General features: G+C 42.2%; 1 protein-coding gene across 1 annotated transcript in view; it reads right to left on the bottom strand.

Annotated features, from left to right (window-relative positions):
* Window positions 1-18253: 18253 nt before the first annotated feature.
* Window positions 18254-27451, bottom strand: part of DLGAP2 (DLG associated protein 2) — a 102232-nt gene continuing 93034 nt past the window's right edge. Inside the window, exons 10-12 of the mRNA XM_075145177.1 lie at window positions 24193-24345; window positions 23354-23371; window positions 18254-21867 (exon numbers count right to left, since the gene is read on the bottom strand). Coding sequence (XP_075001278.1) covers window positions 21649-21867; window positions 23354-23371; window positions 24193-24345 — 390 coding nt within the window. The 3' untranslated portion in view covers window positions 18254-21648. The remainder of the gene's footprint in view (window positions 21868-23353; window positions 23372-24192; window positions 24346-27451) is intronic.

Raw genomic sequence — 27451 nt, 5'->3', positions numbered from 1 at the left:
GGGTCTCTTCCTCAACTTTAATGTCTAAGTCCACATCTGGTTTGAGGCAGGTGTGAGGGATTTTGCCTGGTGGTTGGTTTTGAGGCACAACATCCAGTAAATGGGACAGGGTCTGTGGGGCCCTGGATGGCCATGGGGACAAGCAGCCTTATGTCATTCAGAAGTGTAATGCAGCGTTACCAGGGAGAGGCTGATTAAATTCCTGTACAAGAACTCTACAATTTCTTGCTGTAGTTCCTGAGTAGTCAATTTTACAACTTTATGTAGTCTAAAAGCAGCCATTAAGAAATATAATGAAAAAAATTTAATAGTTGACCTACTATTCTTATCCACTAATGGGTTAAATGCATGATTTATAATTATTACAAATAAGGTCAAGTACAGTGCAGGAGTGAGCTCTATAATAAAAGCTTCATCATAAAACAACTTTCAAGAGCTTTAAAACAGAAGTGTTGTGGCTACGCTATAAAAGTAAATGTTTTCAGTGCTCCGAAATTCATTGCTCGGAAAGGTTTTGGGTGCTGTTTCCAACAAATATTTTGACTACGAAAGACATTTCTTGCTGTGTCTCACTTGCTAAAGATTAAGACATCATTTTCAAAGTGGCATTGTAATACACCACAGCAATAGAGGTTAAAGGCTAAATAAACGTAATGAGATGTTGTCTTCTGGGCTGTAGTATTCTGTTTACAAAGATCTGACACTTTTTGTACAACCCTTCACGGGATTTCTCACTTCTTGGCAAATACTCCTTGCCCGAAATGCTCATTGTAGAAGCAGCGTATGGCTGTGACTTCAGAGCTGCAGGGCCCCAGCTGAGAGGACTCGGGAGGAGGCTTGTGGTGCACCAGCCCGCGGACTCCTGCTAGCCCTGGCACCTGAAAGCCACGGTGCTTTCTGAAGGACTCACCTGCGCTCCCAGTTTTCACTATTTTCCTTTTTATTGTAATCATTTTTTGCTTTGTAACTATGCAAACAAATATAAAAATAATCATCTCCTGGGAAAAACAAAAGAAAAAAACAAACAAAACCTGCAGCTTTTCCCTGCCGCTTCCCGGCGGCCCTGCCTCAGGCGGCGGCGCTGCCGCCCCGCCCGCGCCCCGCCCGCGCCCCGCCCGCGCCCCGCCCGCGCCCGGCGCGGAGCCGCCGCCGGACGTTCCTCCTTTGCTGCCACCTGGCGCGAGAGGCGCGGCGGTGAGGGGGCAGGCCCTGCCCCGGGCGGGGCGGGACAGGCCCTGCCCCGGGCGGGGCGGTGAGGGGGCAGGCCCTGCCCCGGGCGGGGCGGTGAGGGGGCAGGCCCTGCCCCGGGCGGGGCGGTGAGGGGACAGGCCCTGCCCCGGGCGGGGCGGGGCGGGGCGGGACAGGCCCTGCCCCGGGCGGGGCGGGGCGGGACAGGCCCTGCCCCGGGCGGGGCGGGGCGGGACAGGCCCTGCCCCGGGCGGGGCGGGGCGGGACAGGCCCTGCCCCGGGCGGGGCGGTGAGGGGGCAGGCCCTGCCCCGGGCGGGGCGGGGCGGGGCAGGCCCTGCCCCGGGCGGTAGCAGCGGCCGCGGGGCCGACGCAGCGGAGGGGCTGGCTCTGCGGCGGGAGGCAGCTGCCGCTGCAGCGAGGCTGGGCTGGGGAGGGCACAGTCTGCTGGAACTCGGCAGAATTTGTCTCGCCTGTGTCCCCGTCTCGGTAGCGTTTCCAGTCTGCTAACAAATTACGACGGCCTTATTAGAGGGCCTGAAGCTACTTGGTTTAAAGCTCATCAATCCTAAAGCTTCCACAGAAGTTTTCTGCACCGGCTGCTTGTGCGTATGCAGAGGGGTGGGGGGGGTGGTGTGTGGAGATGGCGTTCTCTCTCTCTGCGTGTTTGAACGCTAATTCTTGGCTTGTTACAAAGAAGGTGAACGGGACACTCCCCCGGAGTAGGAAAACTATTTGTTACCTGTTTCAAAATGGCAACAACCCCAAATGGTGAAGTAGGGGTATACTAGTGGTACACAGATTCCTAACATGGTTCACAATCGTCTCTCACAGCACTGCTGCCTAATCAAAGCTCCAGACCGTGATGTTTACAGCTGCTGCACCTCCCGTCTGACTCCACTCGTATAACCCATCTCCCCCCCAGCGCTTCCCCTGTGCCGTCCCTGAGCCCACCTGGGCACAGGCTGCTGCTGCCCAGTGCCCTGCTCTCTGCCAGCTCCTAACACAGCAGTGCAGCTGTGGCTGCCTTCTCTTCCCCCAGCTCAGCAAGAACCTGGTGCTGAGAAGGATGCATTAATGTTATTTTCTGGAAAATAGACAGCAATGCTGCTAGGTAAGATCAGGACTAACTCAGAAAGCACGGTGCCAGACACCTATATTTAAAAAGAGTCTATTGAAAAGGGACACAGCTCCTCACCTGGAGAACGACTCCCCACAGTAAATGATAGCAGTGGCACTGTTTCTTTGCATCACTTCAGCTTTTCAAGAACATCACTATTAACAAATCTGTTCTCATTTAAACTTAACTTAGTGCTAGAAATCATTCAGGAATGGAAGATGCAGTGGGACCTTGCTTTGCAGATAGATATGGTAATACCACTTAAGAAGATGTAGCAGGCAGAGGGCTGGTGTGGGACATGCATGACACAAATCTGCAGAATTTAAATTCCGCTACAGTTTCAATTTAAAAAATAAGCCTTTTAAACAGTTAACTTAAACATCTTTAGTGTTTATTTGTTGGTAGAACTGAAATGAGATCCGAAGCTCCCAAAGAGTCCCTAAAATCTTTTCATTTATCCCACATGCCTGAGGCTACAGCATGCACAATGAGTGTCTGTCATTTTTGTGGACTTTGCTGTGATAAATATAATGGCCCTGGTTCTCATTTGTGTCAATGCTGTGTTAGTGTCAAGGGGTCATAAAGTGAATTCTGTTTCTTATCAAGGTTTAGGAGCGTAGAAAACAGCAAAGCAATCATAGACAGGCACATGGTAATTGTCTCCCTGTTTTCTGAAGAAAAACATAAAATGGAGAAGAAGAAAAAGGTGGATTTGCTGAATTCTGATCATTATGCTGGAAACAAGTACAATGCTGTATTTACTCAGAGCTTTTAAAGGTAGATGGTATCACTAGAGTATGTAATCTAACCTAATCTTGCACATCACAATCCGCTAACATTCACACAGTTGTTCCTTTATCAGGCTTCATCACCTGAGTTTGACTAATGCTTATTTTCAGAAAGCCAGTTGTTGTGCTTTTGAAGGCCGAAAGAAATGAAGACTATGCTGCTTTTATTAGCAGCTTGCTCCTGTGACTAATCTCAGTCTTAAAAAGCATGCCTTTTCTGCAGTTTGAAGCAGTCTACCTTCCCTTTTTGTGTTGCCTGTTACACTTTTCCTTGCTCGATTAAGAAGCCTATTAATTCCCAGTATTTCCTCCCTGGGAAAATACTGATATATTGTAATCAGATGACACGCCAGTTTTTTGAGTTTGGGGGAGGGTGGTCTGGGTGGTTTTTTTTTATAAACTAAACATATTAAATTATTTTTATGCTCATCTGTGAGGCGTTTTCTGAAGTTTAATATAACTTGCATGACTCTCTAAATTTGCCGGTGTCTTTTAAAGACTATGTATGGACTATAAATAGTTCATCAAAAATATCAAGGAGGGTTTTTTTTAAGCCTAATTATAGCTGAACTTACTTTCCTAGCTGTTTTACATGTAAATACTTGTTTAGAGTTTTTTTTTCTTGTCATCATTCTTTTCATTCCATCAGAATATTCTGATTCGTTGGTGCTGAGATGATTTGCAAAACTGGGCTATTTTAGGGAGAAATTAGTAATGGATTGGACGATTCATTGTGGAATTTTTTTTTTATTATTTTTGGTTTCTCAACAATTTTTTTTTTCTTTCTGGTGCAGACGGCATTTATCCAAAGAAAGTAGTAGTAATATTAATAGCCGTAGAGCTACATTAATCCAACACAGTGCAAGAGAAGCCTACTTTTAGAAGGAAACTGCTGTCAAGATTTTATGGAAGATAATGTCTACAGATGGTGAGGAATACAATTTGTCCTCTCTGCTCTTATCTAGGATGTCCACTAGTACCCTGTGGACTCTCTCTGACTAGCTGTACTCTGCCAGTTAGCATCAGACTCCAGTAAGTGATCCTTTATTAGTGCTTTGAAAATCCATCTGTAGTCCATTAAAGTAAATCTTGAACTGCCCTGTGTCTTTTATTTAGGTGGATAAACACAACAGATACTTAATTAATGTTTCAAGAATAGGAACAGCAAATTTTTCCAACCCCAAATATACTAAATGATGTTACTTTCCTCATTAGAGAGGAGTTACTCAGCATAGACTGAAACCAGCCGGGAGCAAAGCTGCCTTTAGTGCTTTTTCTGCTTGGCCATTGCCTATGTTGGTGGGCTGGAGCAGGGAAGAGGGGCAATTACAGCCCTGGAGAAGAAGATATTTTCTCATGTCAGTTTTCATGTTGTGACAGTTCATCCTGATTTTTACCACAAATTTACATTCTCAAATTGTACTTTTTTCTTCCCATATGAAACTAATAGGATCCCTCCTCCCGCCAGTGTTCAGAAATATGTCCCAAATGCTTATTCCACAAATCCTCATGCAGTCCTTGCAAATAAATGGCAATTTGTTCTTTAGAACACAGCCTAAGTGGCCATATACTTCCGTAAGATCTGGTATACCTGAGACTTACGTCTTGACTTATGTTCAACAAATACACTGCTGACCCTCCCTGGCATACTATGACTGATTATGCATTATTGAAATTAAATTACATCTGCAATATTTTGTAGTGGGTTTGATCTGTTGGTTTTTTTTAAAGCATTAACAAGATCTGTATATTATTTACAACTCTGAGTGGAGTATTTTTTGTAATTTGAACTAAAAACAACAAATAAAATGAGAACAATATGTATTCTATGATTCAGTATTCTTGATGTTTTTATTTATTCATTTATGCCTCTTTGCTTGTCTTGTACCTTGTAATGTATCTCCTGGCCATTAATTAAAATCATTGAAGTTCCTCTGTGTTCAGATAGGAACCTTGTTTAATTTCATTATGTATTTTCTCCCTCGCTGTATTATAAATCCCTGTGGTTACTTGTAGCTTCTCACACTTGCATATTATGTGGCAACACTGGCAGTGGGAAAATGGAGGGAGGGTGCTGAGCTGGGAGCTTGCTCATCCCGCTTTCCACCAGATCCTTTGGCCTAAGGAGGAGCTGTATTAAATCTGTTCTTTATTGGATGAGGGACAGATTTTTTTTCCCCTATAAGCACTCTGCAAGTGGCTTTCAGTGCAGACTACTTAAAATCTCCCATACCCTCTACCGCCAGCTAAAATCCAGTTTGGTATTTAAAAGTACTAGATCATTCAAAAATTTTTGCTGGCCTCCATGTGAACTGGGCTCTTAAGAGGGCTGAGACGTAGCTGAGTACTGATCTAGTGGTTTTTCAGAAGCATTGGCTCAGAGTAGCTGAATGTTTACATTGAGTAGCCCTGGAGTCAGTTTGGGCTGGGGAGGAGAAGGTCCTGCTCTGTCCCAGCAGCCGGCCTTGGCCACCTTCAGCACCTCTTTCACATGTATTTCTGCCCCTCTCCTGGAGCATACCCTTCCTGCCCCCTGGCTCTTCTCCAGTTCCTCCCCTCCAGGCTTGCTCCACTCCTTCCTCAGCATGAGTGGGACTTCTTCCTCGATACCTTTTTGCACCCTGGGCACTAGTCGGGAAAGCACAAAGATCCCCAAAGAGACTCCCTAACTTCCAGTAGCAAAAGCTCCTCAATTCCTTCCCAATCTCTTCAAAGCTGGGAGAAACAAGTAGAGGCAAAATCCTGGTCTCCCATCCTCCCCCGTGCTGTGCCCTGGAGCTCCCAAAATCCAGCCAGCTTGAGCTGCCCATGCGCAAATGGCTTCTGTTTTGTTTTCCACACATGGCTCATGCAGAGCCGAGCTTTACTCCAGAAACACCATGGAGTTCCTCAGCGCTACGGTGCTGGTGAAATGATTCTCACATTTTTTTAAACACAACAAAATGCGTTTTCTTCCTAGTCCCACTTACAGAAATGAATTCTTTTGCCTAAAAATGTCCTACCAGATGCTGACAATTGGCATGGAAAATTTGAGATTGAATTGGATTAACGATAAACACTTGTGTAAAGGGAATTTATCATCTATAAGCACATGCGCGCGCGTGTGTGATTGTGTTTGTGTCTGTGCGCACAGATGCAAGCCTGATGTGCATAGTTGTTATAGGAGATGAAGCTGAAGGGGGGGAATTAAATTAAAATTAAAGCAAAGTTATTTGAATGGCACAAGCATGGTGCAAGGAAACATTTGCAAAACTATATGACAACCTGAAATCCCCAAAACTCTCTGAAAAAGAGTGAAATCAACACTATTGAAGAAAATTCTTGAATTTGGTGCTTTGTATTGCACCAACTGCTGATACATTGTTTTGATGCCTTTTTTTGCAAGCTCTGTCTACAGGAAAACGTAGATTCCTTTATTACAGCAACATACACTGATGGTCCAGATGTACCAATGCAGTCCCAAATGTGGTTTGCTTCTCACCGCATTTTATAGGAGTCGTAGCTCCCGCTGCAGGTGCAGTTGCTTCCAATCATGTGGTGTAATGTATATTGCTGTCAGGCAATGGATGCTCATCCTCAGAGGTTATGAAGACCTGAATTTTCTCGTCTGCACCACTGCAACATGCTGACAACATCTGGAGCAAAACCCCTGTCCAAAGGGACAAAGCTGGAGCCAAAGTATTCTTGGCTGAGAAGAAGCAGGCACCGAAAACAGATCCAATGACTCCACAGTCTGATCACACTTTGCCTTGGAGAAAGCATTTCCACCCTAACCTACGCAGACACACTTCAGAGCCCGTTGTTCCCAAATACATCTGTTTGCTGGGATGGAGAGCTGTGACTCCAGACAGGGAAATGTGCTATTGCAAATGAAATCTGCTCAGGAGTTTGCTGTCACTTTCAGGGGAAATGTGCTCAGATACAGCAATGGGTGGCAGTATAAACTTCCGAAAGAGCCGTGTTCGGGAGCGCTGCCTGAGCCTGTTCGACACAGCAGCTGCGCTCTGCCGGGTGCCAAGCAGCCCCGCGCCCCAGCTGCGTGGCAGGGCACGGGGTGAGGGTGCAGCATTTCCACTGCACGCCGCCTGCCTTTGGAAAGACACCCAGGAGAGCAAGCTGGGAAGATGGTGTGGTGTATTCCTGTCATTCCTCACGCTTTCCAGACCAGGAAAATGGGACTGCTGAATACTTCTTCCCTCCCATTTGACATATAGCCAAAAAGAACCAAGAAGAATTTAGTGCTCCCCCAGACTGTCCCTCCACACAGTATTCAAAGGCATCCTTCAATCTATCTGTTTCTGTGTTTTCTTCTTGACCAAGATGGGTGGGAGAACCACATTTATACTGGTTTATTATACTGGTGATACTGGTTCATTTAGCTAAATGTAAGAAACAGTGAGGTTCCTTCCAGAATTAGGTAAAATGAAGCAAGGAGGGTCAAAGGAGGTTTGCTTTTAACCAGAGCTGCACAGGGAGGGAACTGCCAGGACCCCAGTAGTGTCTGTCTGTTTAGAGCAAAAGGAAATAACAGTTATACCTTGTGGGATCTTCAGAAGGGGGGGCAGATTAGCAGAGAGAGCATGGTGGTGTGACGGGGGGTGAAAGGGCTGCCAGCCCCTCTTATGCTTCCTGAAATGCAGATCTCCCTGGAGAAGTGTAAGTTAATGCAAGGAGAATTACAGCAAGTTAGATCTTATTTTGATTATAATAATCTTTCATTTTTATACTGAAAATAAGCTTGTGACTGAAAAGCAGCTATTGTTCCCTGCTATCCATCTCTGACATCTCCCACCCACTTCCCCGTGAGCGATTTCCCCCATATATTTTACCTTGCAAACTACACCCTTTCATGAATTGACTCAGAATTATCACTCTTCTGGTCCCCGAACTCGCCTAGCCTGTCTTGACAGGTGAAAATACAACAGCAGCTTCACCGGAAGCCTTTAATCTTTCTTGAAAAAAGTCAAGGGTCCTAATGTAACATCAGACACTAGATAACAAGACAGATGATCACAGAAGATATTTACAGATATTTCACTTGTGACAATAAGGGCAAATATTAAACGGCTCATGGGCCAGCTATTCCATCTGCTTTCCAGAAGAGAAAAGTTCGGTCCCAGAAAGAAGCCAAGGAAGGGTCACAATCTGCTAGGTCTCACAAGGTAAATGCCATCGAAGTGAAACACGTCGCAGATGGTAAACGTGCCCCAGAGACTTCCTACAACAAGTCTTTCAAGTGGCCATGAAGTGCTGCTGTCTGCTCCTCACGTCCTCCTCCGCGCAAACCCCATCCTTCCGTTGTATCACCTCGTTCTCCTCCGACACAGCTCGTTCAAGGGAGAACTTTGTAACCCCTGACTTTCAACAGCATTTTGATTACACTTATTTCGCTTTGATATTTGCAGACAAGCAAGCTGGGAAATGCCACACACAGGGAATGTCCCCTCCACACGTGCTGTCACAGCTGGTACATGCGCAACCTTAAATGACCCTTCTGACTGAAGGGGTAGATTCACATTTACCTCCAGGTATTAGGTTTTTTTCTTCTTTGGTTACTACATTCAGAATGTAAAATCCAATGGAGTATTACAGCTTCTTACTAACTATTACAAATGAGGAGGCTCTTGTAAATTTTGTTTATTCCATGTCACATTAAATAAGTCAATTGATAAAATGTATTTTGGAAAAATTGTCTTGGGAGAATGGAGTGAATCTGGGTGGAGGAATAAAAGATCTTGAATTGGTTATATAGCAGTTTGTCTCAAAATGTTACAACTACCTGTCCTAATTCAGGCTGGAAGGTGTCAAAATGCATGAATTAGCTCGTCTCATGTACAGACTGTTTGCTTTCTGGCACGATACATATGTGTATATTTGATTTGGGATCTGGCTTTAGAGACATATACGTAATGTGAATTAACTAAAAAATGCTTTTTCACCCTGAAGCAGAATTATGGTAAAATCCTGTTTCAAATCGGCTAAATTAATCATATATTCCCAATAAGCAAAGAATAAAGAATATCACATGTATGTGTGTTTTGGTCTATAGGTTTTCCCTTTGCTCAGCCCTATTCTCCTCAGCTTTCTTTTCAGCTTCCTCTTTCCATGACTTAGACAAGCAAATGGTTTTATCCTGAGATACAGACGTGCACAAACCAAACCAAATATAAATTTTTGTCATTTAGAAAAAGTAAATATATATAAAATTTACAGTTGATTGTCTTTTATTTCTGTAGGGACAAATATATACATCCATATTATATGTGTATATATATATATACACATACACACATACAAAGCCACACAAACTCATACAAATATATAAATACAAACATTCATAAAATTCTAAATACCAGCTTTTTTCTAAGATGTCATCAATGCTTCATAAATTTATAAATATTTTACAAAATTTACTTTGACATATTCAAACCCCAAAGCATGACATTCATCTGCTTCCCTTACTGTTCACTCATGATTTATTTCCTATCTGGCACAACTGATTTATCACCTCTGTTATGATTGGGTTTGTGTCACTTTTTAATACTTAGAATCCTTGGTTTTTACCAAAGCTAATTTCCTTTTTTAAATTTGTTTGAAGCAGTCTATTATCCTACACTCCTCAAGGATCTGCATTTAAATTGATTTGTCATTATTTTCCATTCCATTGACCTAAGCCCTGTCCTCCTCAAATATTTCGGTGCCAAGCTGTGCAGCGAGTATGATGAGGTTCAGCTGCAAGGAGGCGAACCAAGTATGCACAGCCCTTCAGACAAGCAAGCCCCGCTGTGTTTTTGCGTGTTGTCTAAATAGCTCACACCTGTGCAGGCGACTTCGTGTGGGTCGTGAAGGGCGCAATAAGCACACAACAGCCACAAGGACTTTCTAGGGGATTGTGGCTGAGCATGTTAATTACTTCTACGCTTGGTCAGGATCTGAGCCTTCGTTCAGTGATGAGGGCTGAGGTGATACTACTCCTCATGGGGAGCAGAAAATTTCTTTTGGTTTTTCCCTTAATTGCACCATCTCAAGCAGCCCAGTGCCTGCTAATAACAGAAAGGGATATGAACCTCGTACTGAGGAAAGAACATTGCTGACTCAGCCACTATCACCGATTTTCTACATTTCCTTTATTTAGTATTAGGGCCTTTTATGCAAGGACGGCCCAGCTTCATTCCTTTGCGATCTGACAGACCCGTAATGCACAGGAGAAGAAGCGGAGATCCAGACATGGCCCGGGTGCTGAGGCTGGCTGAGGTACGTGTGAGCAGGGCGATGCCGGGGGACCCGCGGGCCAGGCTGGCCTCTCACATCCACCCGCCTGGTCACCTTCTCCTTCTGGGAGGAGCCGGGGAACAGCTCTCTGAGCAGCACTTGCAGCTTTGGCAGGTGAATCCCTCCTTTACGCTTGCAAATGGCCAGTTGCTTATAAATAGGATCATGTGTCAAGTGAGAGGAGGGGACTGGTGATAGGGGCACATCCCTTTCGGAGCGTGGGTGCAGCCCGGACGCTGGGTGATGGTTCCTGTGGCTCTCCAGGGGATTCAGACATGTGGATCACATCTGCAAGGTTGTGTAGGGTATGCTTGCTACCTTGTGTTACTGAGTCCTTGAGCTAACTTGGTTTTTCCAGGATTCGCTACCCTTATCCCAACAAACAAAAAACCCCTAGACTTTTATGCTAGTTATGATGATAACCTCCTTCCAGGGAATGGGGAAACAATTGCATTAACAGTTCATAACAACCTCTTTGTGTTGAAACAAGTCAGTCTTTTCTTGATCCATTTTCTGAACTCTGTTCACTTAGGTCATGCTTTCTAAATCTCTTCTAATCCTTGTTGCTTTCTTCTGAATTTTCTCCACGTGCTTCTCAATTCCTCCAAAACAGGATTTAATACTCTAACCAAAACCTTACCAGTACCGAACGGAGTGAAGGAAGAACATCTCTGTAGCATACAGGAGATGTCCCTAGACCCCCAGACTCTTTCTCAGTGGCATGCCTGAGAACTCAGTCATTCAGTGTCACTTTTAGATTTCCTGAAACGCTTCTGCCTATCTATCTCACTCGTTCACATTTTGTGTTTGCGCAGTTGCCTGAGATTCAGAGGGCAGTTTTTGCCATCTCAGAGAGGACTTGGGTGGAAATGACTAAGTTGACAATAGCGAGATTCAGAGAGTCTGTATCCCACCGCTGCCCAGACATGACAGTCTGGATCCTAAACGCAGGCAGCCAAGCACGCAAAATGCATCCTGCCCTTGCCCCAGCCCCGCTGTGGTTCAAACCTGGGACAGAGACATGTACAATCTCCACCCAAGTCCTGAAAGGGGCTCAGCCTGTTGGAAGTCCTTAGACACTTGACATACAGCAAAATGTAGTGGCCATGGAGATTGCTACTGAGCAGCCTGGATGGAAGAGGACAAGACGTGCCTCGGATACCCAAGTTTGATTTTTATGGATCTAAAGACTTCTGCCTTCTCTGGGTAATTTGTTTTAGCTTGGCTTGCAATGTCAAGTCCAATAATGCGTGTGCGCCACAATTTAAGATTGTGTATACATGGATGATTACACAGCATGATAATTTGTTAAGCCACACTAATTTAACGATATGCTAATACATTCACTATTAGATTTCCCCTTTCCTTAGGAGCATGTGATTTAGCTTGTGTTGATTTAGCATCAGGTTGACTTTTACTTAGCTTGTGATCCACCATAGCCCACATCTTCTTCGCTCTACTTTTTCTTAAACGGATATTCTGTCACATTTGAGCTTGATCTTTTCAGTATAGCATTTTGCATTTTTTCTTGACTGAATTTCATCACATTGGGTTTTGAGAGTGTGTCCAGTTTTTTGGGGTCACTTTGAATTTTGATCGTATCTTCTATAGAACCTGTAACTGCTCCCAGGTCCACATCATATGATCAATGAATGTTACATTTTTTAGTAAATCATCAAAGTTGTCAATGAAATTACTGACTAGTACTGAGGTTTTTGGAAGATTGTTCCACTTCAAAAGCCCTTCAGATTTCACAATGGGTCAAGGATATTTGTATATTTAAAATAATATTTTCAGCTGCATGGGATTTAATTTTACAACAATTTTATTTAGATAATATTTTCCTAGTTTTATATAAAAATGTTACACTGTAACAGTATTAAAAGCCTTAATGAAGTGAAGATCTATCACAACCTACTGTTTCTACCTGATCCATTAGGCCATTCATCCTGTCAAAGAAGAAAATTAAATTGGTTGAGACGATAGGATGTTGGCAAATCAGTGTTGCCTAGTTTTTATCACCGCATTATCCTCTGGCTACTTATAAATTGATTGTTTAAAAATTCACAGCAGAATCTGTCCGGGGATTATGTTAGGGCTGCGGTAGGTTATGTAAGGCACTTGTCTACATTTCAAGTTTTTCACACTTCATCTGTGCTGCTACAGTTAAAACAATAACAGCCTTCCGCAAACCCACTGCTGGTGTCAGTGCAGTTCAACTGGAATAAATATGCTAACTCCAGAACATGTATTCTGCACCTGATTATTTGGTTCAGCAATTGAAATAACATATGCCACATCTATGCTCCAGCTTTACTGACCTTACTAGTTCATCCGCAATGACTGTCCTCATTTATATGGGGATGCCTATAACACTAAGGCTGACATGCAACCTTCTGTAATACTGTTGTACAAGAAACAGCTTGCTTGTTAGTCCTGAGATCCTTTCCAGATTGCAGGAAGGATCACCCTGTTTTAAGGAACTCATGAAGGCTAAGACAAGCTAAATGGTTATTGCAATTTCAGCTAGAAGTGATCAAGGCCTTTCTTAGTTGTAAAATATCATACAGAACTGCTATGAGTGATGCTCTAGGTCATAACATCTACTGTTAGGAGACAGACAAAAAGAAGCTAAGCTGCTCTAATGACCTCTGTCTCTAAGTTTAATTTTCATTAGAACTGCTGACATATAGCTGGAAAATTTTGAGCCTTCCACAACAGGTACTAAAGATGAAAATTCCTTTATACAAATAATGAGCCAGCAGAGTACTGAATCTTTAATTTTATTGGTCTTACTGCCAAGACCTTTCACAGCTTCTTCGTATACCACCTGTCTACGGTGTACCTAGCGTCAGTCATTAATTACGGAGATGTCAGCTTCCACCTCCAGTTGACTCATGATGCCAAAATTCATCATCTCTGTGTTAAATTTTCAAACAAATATCTTTCTTGAACTCCCTCCCTGCTTGGGAAGAGATCTCTGAGGGTATCTTCCAACCCACTTCATTATCCTCTCTTTTTCTGATGGCTATGAAACAATTGACAGCTGATGGGCTGCTGGGATGCTGCAACTACCTCTCTCCATTTTAATTAACAGCATCTTTCTTTTTCCCTCGGTTTCTCTCCTGTTTCTGCCTTTCTGTTGTTTCTCACCTAATGGTTGGGTTGTAAACTCTTTGTGTTAAGGGAAATCTTTCCATTTTGTAAATGTACAATGTTGTCTTGGTCCATAGCTAGGGCTCCGAAGGGTTATGATAGTATATATAATAAATGAACAATAAAAATCCAATTATTCAAACAACTAAGCACTTTTCTATGCCAAATAAATATATATTTGTCATAGTACTTCTGGTACCTCCTTTATTTAGACTCAGAGACTCCACACATCTTCATTTCATGCCTACTGTGGCTTCTGTCTTATCAAGAGGTGTGGCCAACGCAAAGTATTGATCAAATTTTCTGCTGAGATGCTAAAGCCATTCCCAGAAAGAGACTTGTCTGTCCTGGAAGGAGCTGAAAAACATAAAGTGGGCTAGAAGTTCTTTTTGGCTATTCTGTTGCAAACAGCAAAAACACACAGAGCGATGCTCCAGGATTCACCTTCCCAAAACAAATTCTTTCAGTTACTTCTGCCCAATAATGACTGCTTACAAATAATTAAATTTTGGATGTTTTACACGCAAAAAAAGCTATTATTCTTTCTGTTAATGACACACAATGGTCTGATTCAAAATCAGTGCATGATATTCTATAACTATAGTATTAATGACTATAAACCAAAACACATTGATAGCATTGCATAGCTGATTCCGTTATTTGCCAAACTCCTTCAGATTTTAAATGTGTGTCCTTTGAATTCAGAAAAAACCCTATCAAAATTATTTTATTGAAAATGAATTTCCTGGCACTCAAAGGGCTACATGTCTAAAGTAATAATTTAGTGTGGCCTACAAATTGTCTGATTGGAAATGGCATATTTTAACTAATGCAAAATTTAAAATGTAATAAAGAGTGTACTCTATTTTTCTCAAAAAATTTAATTGCAGAATTATTTACAGGAGATGAACATAAACAATACATAAACCAATTGAAAGAGGCAGCTTCATAAAAGAGCCATGGGGCAAAATAGTGAAGCACATTTTCTTACAATCAGCTGGAGATGAGTAGAGAATCATGAAAAAAGAATAACTCAATAATAAAACAATTCTCAAATATGTCTTCAAAGTAACAAATAACATTCTAGTAAAGAAGATATTACTGAGAAGCAAGAAATTATTGTAGCAATGAAACAACATACTGTACATTCAATTTAGGTATCCTGCATGCTACTAAATAGAAATTATCAAAAGAACCATAAAAGCATGAGAAAGAGAATTACATAAAATAGTTTAATTCTAGTGAAGTGTAGCTTTATACAGATGGTGAATATTTGGCACTCAGTTCATCCTCATTGTTGATATGATTTCTTATGTATATATATATTTATATATATTTATATATACTTTTAATGATAACTAAACAGCTAGTTTCCTGGTTCTAACATTCCTTGAAATTCTATAGGAGGCATTTAATTTAGTCCTTAGGCCACACTTGATTATTTTGGCATGTCATATGGTAAATGAAAGTATGAGTTTTGTCTCTGTACAGAAAATCCTGCACAGTCATAGTGGCTTTTCTTCAGGAAAGAACAATTCTAGAGCAGTATAAGTCAGGCTACTAGAAAGGGAAATTTTCTTAATTCGGGAAATTAATATATAAAGTGGACTAAAGAATACATACATGCTGAGCCCTTTTAAAATGAGATGGCCATACTATTAAACCTCCAAAGGCTAAATCAAAGCATGGATATGAGCATGTGGATTCCATGGGTAATTATAAACAAAGCTAGTATTTCTTTGTGAGGTCTTTAATCAGAGAATTGAACCTACTACCAAGCCCTCTGCTTGATTGTGACCTACCTGAAAGGAAGAACTATATCCTACAAAGTAATTACGCACTCGCTAACTCGAACGGTAAGTCCTTCCTACCTCAGCAGGACTTGCCAAGTCAGATATTGATCTGAATTACATTGATCCGAATCTGAAATTTCTTTCCTGATTTCAGTTTCTTAGCATTAATTCTAATACAACCGAGATCAGAACTTAGCCCGAAGCTCTGCAATAATTCGTCTCACTTGTATGACAGTTCAGCTTTAGGAATGGGAAATGCTGTGTTGAATGAAAGAAGGAGAAGAAAAATCCTCACTAATGGGCTGTGTTGGTGAATAATGACCATATCTTCAAATAAACCTCCCCCTTGTTTAAGCTTAGGTGAAAATACAGGTAAAATATAGGTAAAAAATCCTGTCCAACAAAACCAATTTAGAAAAATAAGAATTTGGCTTTAATAAAATAGAGAATTAAATCACCAGTGGATGAAAACTGTTCTGCGTTTGCTCAGTTAAAGAGCAAGCCGTGTAGACATACTAATTTATGATCTGACTTCAAAAGCCCAGTTCTGTTTCAGCAATGAAGGGTAATGGGAGAAACACTCATACGTGGAAAGGTGGGACTGTGAACATGCATTCTTCTTCTGTGATCATCATTTACGAAATGTGATACGCATTTAATGAGAAGGGATCTGGAATATGGTTTTTAGATATAACGAGTGCCATGGCCTCTTGCAGCTATTAGAATTTTATTTCGTTAAGAGGAGCTGAATCAGCCTAAGTATGCTGGCCAAATTCTCTTTTGGGCAAGTTTCCATTTCAATTTTGCTTTTATACTTGCTGTCCTGAACAGCCTATTATGTAGTTAAACAGCTGCAGCATTACACCATAGAGGTAGCTGCATTTCAGAGATAAATTAAGCAATTTCTGTATATACAGAGGGCTTAATTCCCGCCAGGAGTCTGTGTATGCATATGAGTATGCCATAAAACAGCTGTTCCCAAAAGATGGTCCCTGGAGGAGAAGACGGTGGATAGTTGCAGATGGGCAGTGAACCTGCCACGGCCGCCAGTGCTGAGGCTGAGCTGCGAGGAAGTGGCACGGCCTGCAGGAACAGTGCTGGCAGTTCCTGGGCCCACCTGTCTGGGACCACCACACTGAAAAATTGTTTTTTATACGTATATGTATGTATGTATATATCCTCTTTCTGTTATCTGCAGTATGAAATGGCTGCCTCTAGTCTGCCTCTCCTGCCAATGCAGAGAGAGGCGTCCCCATTGCTCTGCTGTACAAAGAGCCCTTAGGGTTAGAGCGGAGTCTCAGAAAGAGCAGCTGCCCGAACCAAAGCATAATGCCTATGCCTAGGTCCCGCGCCTCACGTTGTCCCTCGCGTTCGCTTGGCCGGAGGGCAGAGCTGGGGAGAGAACAGGGCGCGTGGCAGTCAGGCCACAGGGGAAGGCTGTTTTGCAGCACGTGCCCCAGATCGGGCGCTCCCGCTAAGAAAGCCGTGGGGGAATGCACTTGCAAAGGAGAGACTTGCCGAGATCTCCGACCGAGAGGGCTCGGCTGCAGTGCCATCAGCTCCCGTGCCCGGCACCGGCCAGGGCTCTCCTGCAGCACCCTCCCAGGGGAGCTCCTCCGCCGCAGGGGCCCTCGCTGAATGAACAGCAAAAGCAGACATTGTTCTTAATTTGATGCTTTTCTATCCCTGCCTACACCCTGGAGGGATGGTATGAGCATTGCCCTCGCCTCTTCTTTGCTCAGGTCTTCCTGGGACTTCCCTCGCGTCTTGGCTTCACCTTCGGCACAGGCTCAGAGCATAAGGGTCCTCCCGGGCACTGGGAGGGTGGTGTGGAAGGAAACTCCCCGGCAGCGTGGGGACAGGCAGGAGAGCCCCCGGCATCCCGCTGTGCCGGCTCACCAGGCTATGGGCAGGGTAACCTGCCCCAGCTGCAGCCCGGCCTGGAGTCTGTGTCGGCTCATAAAGTGCTTGGAGATCCTTCTGGATGAAAGGCACTGTATAAATGTGTCAACCTGTCATACACCGGGAAGCACCTCTCTAGACATTAAGGGGTTTGCTGATATTCCTCACCTCGAATACAGCTTGCAGGTGGTATCACTACATGGTAAGATGCTCTGGGAACAGTAACGGGAGTAACGCTGCTTTCATGTTTCTTTTAAGCTCTCCGTCTAATGCTGAGGCTCCTGCTACTCAGGATGTCGCAGCTTTTCAGCGCACACAGCTTGACACCTGGAGCTGCCAGACCAACTCCAGATCTCAAATTAACATGCACAAACCAGCACTTGATGGGGCAGCCTCCGGTGTGCCCCCTGCCACCGGCGCCAACGCGGGAACGCCGAGGAGGACATCCAACCCACCGCCCGGGCAGGGCAGGCTCAAGGCTTTGAAGGCACAGGGCTGAGACGGGCTGATCTGGAGGCACGGGCGCCGGGCGCAGGGGGCCGGGGTGGACCTGGCGCGGCGCGGCGCGCTGCCCGAGGGTGCCGTGGGGCCAGGAGCCTCTGGAGGGCATCGCTGCCAGCAGGGCATGAGGAGGCTGCGTGGCACGTCATCACGTAGCAGTTACTTCTTTTCCTTGCAAAACCGCCCAATGACCGAACATTCCCTCACTTTATACTAGATGCTGTGCTGAAGAGGATGAAACTAGAGTGCTAATTTACTGATACAGCAGGACATGGGCTTATTTTAAAACAAATAATTTCCATTATATGAAATGTATTTCATATATATGTGTATATGAAATCCACACACCTTCCTATGCACGCTTTAATTCCTTCCTGATTGATCTCAAATCTAACATAGTGACAAGGTTTAAGCATGAATTAAAACGTCATTTTTTGGTATTAAACTGTACAACCTTATTAGTCTTCGCATGCTGCCAAAGGCCGTTCTGATCAGGTTGACAAGAAATAATAAAATACTTCATAATGTACTTCACCAATTTACAAAGAATTCCAAATCTAAAAAAATATACAAAGCAAAAATAAGTATGGCAAATATCAACAATTTTACCAGTCAGGTCTTTCTCTTTATTTAAATTTTCAGAATTCTGTTTATTATACTTGTGTTTTACAGGCAATGAAGAAATGAACAGAGACTTTCTATAATTTTCATCTGTTAAAATAAATATTAGTCTAATTAGTATTCAATTGAACACTAGACTATTTTGCTATATCCAGCTGTTCTGTGTGAGTCTACACCATGAAGTCTTTAAGCAGAAAGCATTCCACTTTCTATCTTTATGTTTATTTACCTACGTTGGTTTTGTTACTGAATTTTATTTTTATGATGTGGGGTCAGATTACAATTGATCTGTTTATATGTTTATTAAGATACCACATGCTGTGTTTCTCATGTCAGGGACTGAAGCAATTTGACTTTGATTTATTTGCAACACAAGTATGATAAGCATAATGTTATTTTTCTAAACTAACCAGACATACAATACGTAAATAGAAATGGCTTGTTTGCCTTTAATGATAGAATGTTACCTGTACAAGAATTTAATATATTGCACTTTGAAATGTAACACGCACAGATAACATATTATCAGATTTTTCAGTAGGCATCTAGTTTACTTTTGATTCTTTCTTTTTTTTCTTTTTTGGGAACAAAGGTGGAACAAACCGAAATCATAGATATCCAAAGCTTATATTGAACATTTTCTCGTAATGGCATGGGAAATGTAAAATACAGGGTTGGCATCATTCACGCAGGCCTATTTTTGCCTGAGAACATCCAATAAAATTTTAACATATCAAAAACCTATCAAAATGTGATTCTAAAATGGACTTATATGGATTGCTCCAAGTCGGCATTATTAGGTCAGCTAGGATCTAAGCTTATCTGTAATCTGTTGTTTTTACAATTTGTCTTTATAAAGTCTGATTACTGGCAGGATCAAATCAACTTGTCTTAATCACATGACCTATTGCTGCAGGCAGGGGTTTTCAAGCAAGTAAGTCAAGTGTGATTTCTCGTTGAAGTGTACAGGAAAATTAGATAAAATGTATCAGCTGCCATATATATATATATATGTATAGGTGTGCTGTGTCCATTTTAAATTTCTTAAATCTAAGATAGACACTGGCTTTATTTTTGTGTGGATATTTCTAATTAGCAGCTCCACTTTAAATAATATATCAGTTTTCAAGACTAAAGATGCCAATGTCTGCAGGTACATTTGTATTTAAAATAGCACAACAAATGTAGGAAGCAGCATCAATATTGTACACTACTCAGGATTCAGCTCTTTCCTTAATAGAAAATGCCTTGAAAATGCAAGGGATGGGCAATATAATGTTTTCATCTATAGAAGAATATTTCAGGGATTTATTCTTTTTTTTTTTTTTTTTTTTTGTCATTTTTGAAGGATATACATTCGTCTTGGTTTTTGCTTCCAAATATGGTTTAAGGCTATTTGGTAAAGTATATACCAGATATCAGGCTCAATTTACAGGGTTTTCTCCTCACAGAAACTTCTCAAAACTTCATCTCTAAACATTCATATCTTGAAGCTAAACATGCTTTATCAGCTGTGCTCCAAAGACAGAACTCATGCTTAATACTACACACTGTAGGAAAAAGAGAAGGAAAAAGAAAAAAAAAAAACCCCAAAAGAAAACAGGTTTGAAGCAATGTCAGATCTGCATAACCTATGATACTTCATGTTTTCAGTCATCCGTCAGGCTGCAGGGTGCGTGGGATTCAGATTTAAAGTGCTCATCAGGTGAAGAACCAAAGTGCTCGAGTATAATTAAATAGCTGTTCTGCCTATGGCTAAATACATTGCATTTGTTAAAGCAGGTAAACAGGGGATGCGGTAGTTGGGGCTGTCTGTCTCACTGGGTTCAGACTGTTTTGACCTAAAATAGTGTTCAGTAGGATTCAAACCTTGGAATCGGGGGCTGCGGGTTACTCATCTTATTGCGTCTTCACCTGAAGACTTCTAAGTGCTGGGTTGCTCGGTTGGCTCTGGAAGGTAGGTGAAGTGGAATAATTCTGTCTTAATTTGTTTTAAATTAAAGCCTCTTGACTGTGGTAGTTACCAACTCTCTCTTCTGACAATGCGAGGCTTGAAAATATATTATTTTCCTTATATTCCATGGCTGGAAATCACTTATCTCTTGAGTCATGTTTTTTTTTATGTCTGAAGCAAGCAAGAAGCTTATTCTTGCCGTAAATGATACTGCATAGAAAAATATTTCTAAAAAAAATACAACTGTAAACCACAGTTCACCTTTACCTTAACATAACCATTTAAACTTAGATATACTTACCACTCACATTCATATTTCTTAAACTGTTTACAACATCACAACTGGCATTTTAAACAAGCAAGATTTTTTTTTTTCTCAAGGATACCCTGGAAACTCAATTGATATAACATTTTGAGAGTTTGAAATATTACATGTAGCACAGCTCTTAAAATGAAGGAGAGAAGGTTTATAAAATAAATGTTAACACGTAAAAGAACTGTTAAAAATGCAATGAGTGTTCCAAAGGAGCAAGTATAACTTTTTCTTTACGCATCTTGCTACAGAAGATCTAACTTTTTAAGGCTTCCGTTTTCCTTTCACCCATCACTCAAGTCCTCTTGCATTATAATTTTGCTTAGGTTTCAGAGTGTCGTTATACTGCTAACAGCAAACGTTTCTCAGTGGGCATTCCCACCACCACCAGACTTGTCTGCTTCTTGGTTTCTGATGAACTTTGGAGTTTTAGTGGTCGGATATCCCTGTTCATCTCCAGAAACTTGGCATGACATGAGAGGCCTAATGTTATTTTGCAGTAACAAAGATGAGAAGAGTGGCAGAGCGCATGGGTAAATATGTTAGCTGGGTTCTAGGAAAAGAAACTGGAGGTCAGAGAGATAAATGGGTTCTTTCTTTCCTGCTCTTTACATTTGTAGCACCTTCTACTTGGATTAGCTAATGCCTCTAGTGAATGGTGAGATGCACCCATTTATAGTTTGTTATTCTTATCCCTAATTATCACACATTTTATAAAAATATAAATAACAAAAAAGTAAGCTGGGTTCCATCTCAAGAGGTGTTTCTTGTTGTCCTCTGAGAATATATTGGATAAGTCGGGTCTCGACAAGCCCTATCCATTGTAGCTGATTGTAAGTCAGACAATAAATACAAAAAGAAGTCGTTCTTGCGGTGAGCTCAGCAAATTCTGAGGAAATCAAAAGCATTCCACTGTGCTTATGGCACAAAGAACACAATAGCAAGGGCATGTTTAGTGGAGAGAATGAGACAAAAATTACCAGGTAAGTGACAAACTGTACAAGCATTTTGTTTAAAAAAGGAACTCTGCAGCATTCTGTCTTTAAAGCCGGGTTTGAGCCTCTGGGATATATATCTCGATGCTGTCTGCACGCTCTGTGGCTGAATTCTGCCGGAAGGAGGCTGCTCTCTTGGCAGCCATTAGCCGTCTTCTAGCTTCTTGTCGCTGTCTGTCAGGTAGGTCCAGAGATTTTTCTCTTGTGATAGGGAATTTTCCTTTTGGGGGCTTCTTTGGTACAGGAGGAGGAACCTTTCTTTCTTCCTGCAACAGGGTATTAAAACTGAGGGTGAACTGCGGGCAGAAGGTACCATCAGCAGAGCATGCAAATCGAAGACATGAAATGCAAAATACTGGTTACGTACATCAAGCATGCTCAATTTGTGCTCTCCAATCAGCTGACTAATGGATTACATGAATAGCTGTTCACACTAGGGACACTGACAAAACCCGGTTGTTTCAGCAACCGTTACAAATTCTGCAGTCCTGTGACTTAAAAAAGACTACCCTTCCTTCTACTGTCCTTGCAGGTATCCTGCACATGCAATCTGTGTACTTTGCTTTCATATGAATTCGTTTAATTTTAGCTGACACGTTATTACATTCATTATAAACAGAAACACACACTGGCTCTCCAATAAGAATTCAGCGCATCTGTGTGGTCTGATCAAGTGAAAAGACTGTCTGAGATTAGCAGGGCAGGATTTTTAATTAAATTAATCATACTGAGTTTAGCCTCAGCTGGATATGAGATAGCAGCTGTGTATACATGTCTATTAGTTTAGTCTCCTTTACGAATTGCTAAATGGAAACATGCAAGCACCAACCAGAGAGAGAACATAGGGCTAATTGTTCTGCTTGCCAGCCTGGACCATTTTAAAGAAAATTATATTGAAGAATTATCAAATTATAAAGTGAGAGTCAGTAGACTTTGGTACCAAAGTAGCTGTAAATTGCTCTGTAGGTTTTAAATCAGGAATTGTTTTGAGGTACGAAATTGATACTTTACTCCGTTTAGAGACTGTGAATTATCATATAAGGGCCTTAAAAAGATATTGTAGAATCACAGAATCATACAATAGTTTAGGTTGGAAGGGACCTCTGGAGGCGATCTGATACAACCCCCATTCAAAGCCCACTTGAAATTAGATGCAACCTCGAAGTTAAAGCAGGTTTTTCAACATCATATATAATACTGGACTGAATAGCCCCGAAGACGGAGATTCCACAACTTCATACATAATAGCATGGTTATTATGATCAATCTTTCTGCTATATCACTCTCAAAGTAATAGTAATAGTCCAGAGTATGGGCTGTTCCTTATGGAGAACACAGTTAATTTGATGCACAGCGGGATTCAAATAATACAAAAATTGAACGGATGTGCCTATGGTTTACAGACTCTTCATTGTTTGGTCTTTTTTTTTAAAACTAATTCTGAGTCTACTACCAAAATGCATTAGCCCAGACTAAATAACTAAAGTTATTTAAGAACATAGTTCTACATTCTCAACTCAACAGGAACAGTGCAGCAGCCTAAGATGCTGTTCCCCATGACAGCCAGCTCTTCCAGTCTTTATTTTCTCTATTTTCTCTTTTCAGCCAGGAACATAAGGGCTCCATTCCTGTTGTCCCATCTTACTTTTTTTTCACTATTAGTTATTTCCCTCTTAGGAACATCACTGTTGCTGTCACTACAATAATTTCTTACTTCCAGTTGTCACTAGTAAGCAAGAGTTGCAAACTCACCATCCACCAACCAGTTGGCTGAAAATTAAAATCCAAGAGGAGCATGAAGAAATGAAAGAGTTGTCAAAATGCCTCCTAATTCCTCCCAAACCAAACAAGTATTCACCTGAGGCCAACAGTACTGACTCAAACCAAATGCTGTCTTCATCTGACTGATACAATAATCAGCAAGGATAGTGGGATAATCAAGGTGAGGCATGGAGCTCTAGAAAGGGGAAAGGCAGTTTCAGAATTACATTGCTTTTGTGGGCAATTTGCCACCTTTGGTTTGTAAGCATTGTGGCTGGGGTGTCTCCCAGGTGGTGGAGTTGCAGGGCAGAGGTGCAGGCATTTTGCCAGAAGTACTCTTTGTCCCCCAAACTTTCGTTGGCCAAGCTTTAGTTTGACTTATGCTATGTTTTGCCACATGCTTTTATCTCACTCCTGTTCTAGTATCAGTTGTGTCGTGCAGGCAGGATTAAACACTGGAGTGCTCAGGTTTGAGCTGCCCCAAATGTAGCAGAGTGCTGAGTTTACCTTGATTGAATTTTCGGGCTATTGTCCTCAGTCTGAATTAATCAGAACATATTTCAGTTCTAGCCTTTAGCATGTGAATCCAAATAACTTGAACAAAAGTGTTATGGAGCAAAATTCATTTTATTTGTTATAAAATTCAGCTCAACATTGTTAAAAAGAAAAAAATCCTCACACCTGATGAAGGTTTCCATGTATAAATCGGGCCATGCCAATTAGATATTTTCTAGGGTTAAAAACCTATCGTGTTTTACTATTGTATTTAACACAAGAAGACGGCAGGACTACAAATGGGGAGTAAATGGTATTGTCCATAGTCTGCTTACCTTCCTTTCAGGTGATTCTATTATTTTCCATTCATTGAGTTTCAGCTGGTGCAGTTCATCAAACTTCATGCTGACGTCTTCAATTGAGAGCTGCAATAAGTCCCAGAAACCTGCTAGGTCCTGGGAAGTTGGTCTCGGCATGGCACTCGGGTCCTGTCGTGCACAAAGGAGAGAATATGAATAGACCAGCAGGCTTTAACGAGCTGTGAGGCAGGAAAGGCAGCACGCCAGCTGACATTGCTACGGAGCTGCTCGGTGCTAAGGCTACGTGCGCTTTGCAGCTGGGAGCTGTGTCTGGGAAGTTGTGCCTCCTACACAACCCAAACATGAATGAGTTGGATGTTGTACGTGAGCCTTCCTGAATCTGTGTGGCACGGGAAGTTCCTTAGCACCATATGCTGTGCTGACCTGCATTTCTAAAAAGGAACAAGCTGCCAGCCTCTGCCTGCTGATTATTAAAGGGAAAGGGAACATGGTTCATGCTGTAGCCAGCCTGAAGTCTTTCTGGTTAAACATTACATTCATGATAGCTGATTAGAAGACAAAACAACACCATGGAGAAGTTGTCAGCTTATGCTGAATTCGATGTTTACATTGTCTTGTGTTTTCAAATATAGACGGAAGGTATAAAATTTTGGTGGGGATGTTAGGATTTTGTTCTCCAGGGGGTCGAATTAGGCTCAGGAACTGGGAAGGCACTATCCCCAAGTACTGCAATTAAGTGGCGCTATGTGCACAACACTTAATGGAGCAAACATTGGTGGTAACAATTAGCAAGATGACCCTTCATTTGACTACCAATCTGATGTCCGTGCCAGATAAAAATTACATAAAAATGTAGTATACAGACTCTTAACCCTATGCTCTACGAGCATTGGTACTAGTTCAATAAGCTAGGCTTGCCACTTCAATGAAATAGAGTTTAATTAATAAAGATCTCTATAAAGATGATGGAGAAATGTCTCTTCCCTTCCAGGGCACCAGGAAGCATTTAAGATGATCTACACAATGGAGCTGGGAGAGATGGAGTTGCAACCAGGCCAAAGGGACTCTGGATCTCCTTTTTCCTGGGCAAAAGCTGTAATGACTAGTTTACTATGTTAGAAACACTGGTGTTGTTGCTGAAGCAAGGCTCTGTGCCCCACCTTTTACAAATCTAGTGGACAAAGGCATTTTACGTATTGAACACGACCCCACATAGTTGCCTAAAAACTGGCTATAAGTCAGGATTTCTACTGAATTCCTCCCTTGAATTGCACATTTCTAGGGGTCTTACGCCAGGAATTGCTACTCAAACTTGGGTTTGCAGATGCCACAGTGGGACCTGAGTGCCTGGAGCTGGGCATGACAACATGCAGTGTCACCCCTATCTAAACCCCTTTGGGAATCCTGGCCAAGAACCAGCCTAAAAGCCTATCCACTTCGAAGTCTTCTTGACTAGAAGAACGTCTCCTTTTCATAGGGAGCTTCGGGGACTGGCCATACAGATTATAACAGACTTCTGGGAAAGAGGATACGACTCCAGATTAGTGTCCACTGAAAACAAATTAATTGGGTAGATCCCAATTTACTTCAAAACCATTTAAGATCTATGTCAGTGGTATTAGTTACTCTACAGAGGTCAATATCTTAGGCTTCAGGAACCGACTCCCTGTGTGAAATTTGTCAGGACAGTCCCACAGCAATATATCTTATATTGCAACCCGTTCTCTCCAGCCTGGTCTCCTCAGTCCCTCTCCCCAGTTTCCTCTAAATAGCCACAAAATGATGCCACTCATTGAAATGCCATTGCCTTGTGAATCAAGGCTAATTGCTCTTCTGTAGCTTTGTGCTCCCCACTGCTCATCGCCTTTGCGAAGGTCGCAGCCTCCAGCGCGGCTGCTTGCAGAGGAGTGTGCGGTGCGTTGGCTGGACACAAGAGGGCTGCCTCCTGCTGCTATCGCTTATGGATCCGCAGTCCACGGATAAATGCTGGCACAAACGATTACTGTTACAGCTAACTAAGTTTTGAAAAGATTGGCTTAAACCTGTTTCTTCTCAGAAGCTGCTCATTTATTTGTATCTTATTTGGAATTCAGCTTTGCAGCCCTCCTTCTGAAGGAAGCCTAAAGCAAGCGAAAAGTACCTAGCTGGTGCTCGAGTCGCTCTGTTTTTGCCTGCAACCATGACATATTGAGCAATGATCTCACGAGCTGAGCAGGGTCTGCGCTGACTAGAGAGTACGGAGGAGGACACTTCAAAGAAAAAACAGGGTGTTACAAGACATAATGTGAATAATGCAGAAGGGAGTAATTATTAATCAGTGAAGTTTTTTTTCTAGCAGTTACTGGGATCAGTACACTGTAGGAGATAGCCAGCCAGATTCTTAAAAAAAACTTCATTGAAGCTTACGTTTTTATGAATTTACCCTAAGTGAGAGTCTTCGCTAAGAGATCTTAACCCAGAGCATAATCAAATGTGTCCCTTGAAATACCCGCGACCCTTTAGAAAAGTCCATAGGCGATGGGTGAGTTTCCTGGTTAAATTTCAGTCTGAGGAAGTACATTCCTCTTCCTAAACCCTTGCTGCATCTTGAATTGACAGCAGTAAACACCATTGTTCTTTGTCCTACATTTATGCTTATTGTTGTTGAACACCGTTAGAGAAACTGCTGTGTGGTAGCCCTGGAAGTGCTAGATGTTTTCGAGTGGGGGAATGCACTAACTGGCTGCTGTCTGGCAGCGTTCCTGTGGGGCACCGAGATGCTGCCTTAGGAGCATATGGAAAGCCTGCTGTGGGTACACAGAGTGACTATTTAACAACAAACTCTGTCATTAGGCATAGGAAGAAAGGCCTCAAAACATGAATTAGTCGAAAGTCCAGTTATGCAGTTGCTGCTTTCTGCAGAGCCCGTTACTGATTTAGTGAAGCTGAAGTTTATTCAGAGCCTAAATCTTCGGAGCGGGATAAAGCTGCTGTTACGGAGTTCAAAGGTTTATTATCCAAATAATAAGAAGAGAAATAAAATCTTGCCAGTTTTCTGGTCATGTTGTCTGCAAAGCTGTAGATTTCTCCTTGTGCACCTATTGCTTTTGCAGTAATGAACTGTTCGCACTTCCAAACAGCTGACGGCTGTGCTGAGCAGGAGCTGCGCTTGTTATTACAGTAACGCTCTCGAGCACAAGTGCTGGACCCACTTGAAGATAAATGAAGTGGAATGGAGGTTAGGCTCTCCAAATCTTAGTTTGCATAGCTTAATCAGTCAGGTAATGGAGGGCAC

Source organism: Calonectris borealis, chromosome 3, assembly GCF_964195595.1.
Source record: "Calonectris borealis chromosome 3, bCalBor7.hap1.2, whole genome shotgun sequence".
NCBI classification, from domain to species: Eukaryota; Metazoa; Chordata; class Aves; order Procellariiformes; family Procellariidae; genus Calonectris; species Calonectris borealis.
Note: the sequence above shows the minus strand (reverse complement) of the source record. Positions and strands in the feature narration are given on the sequence as shown.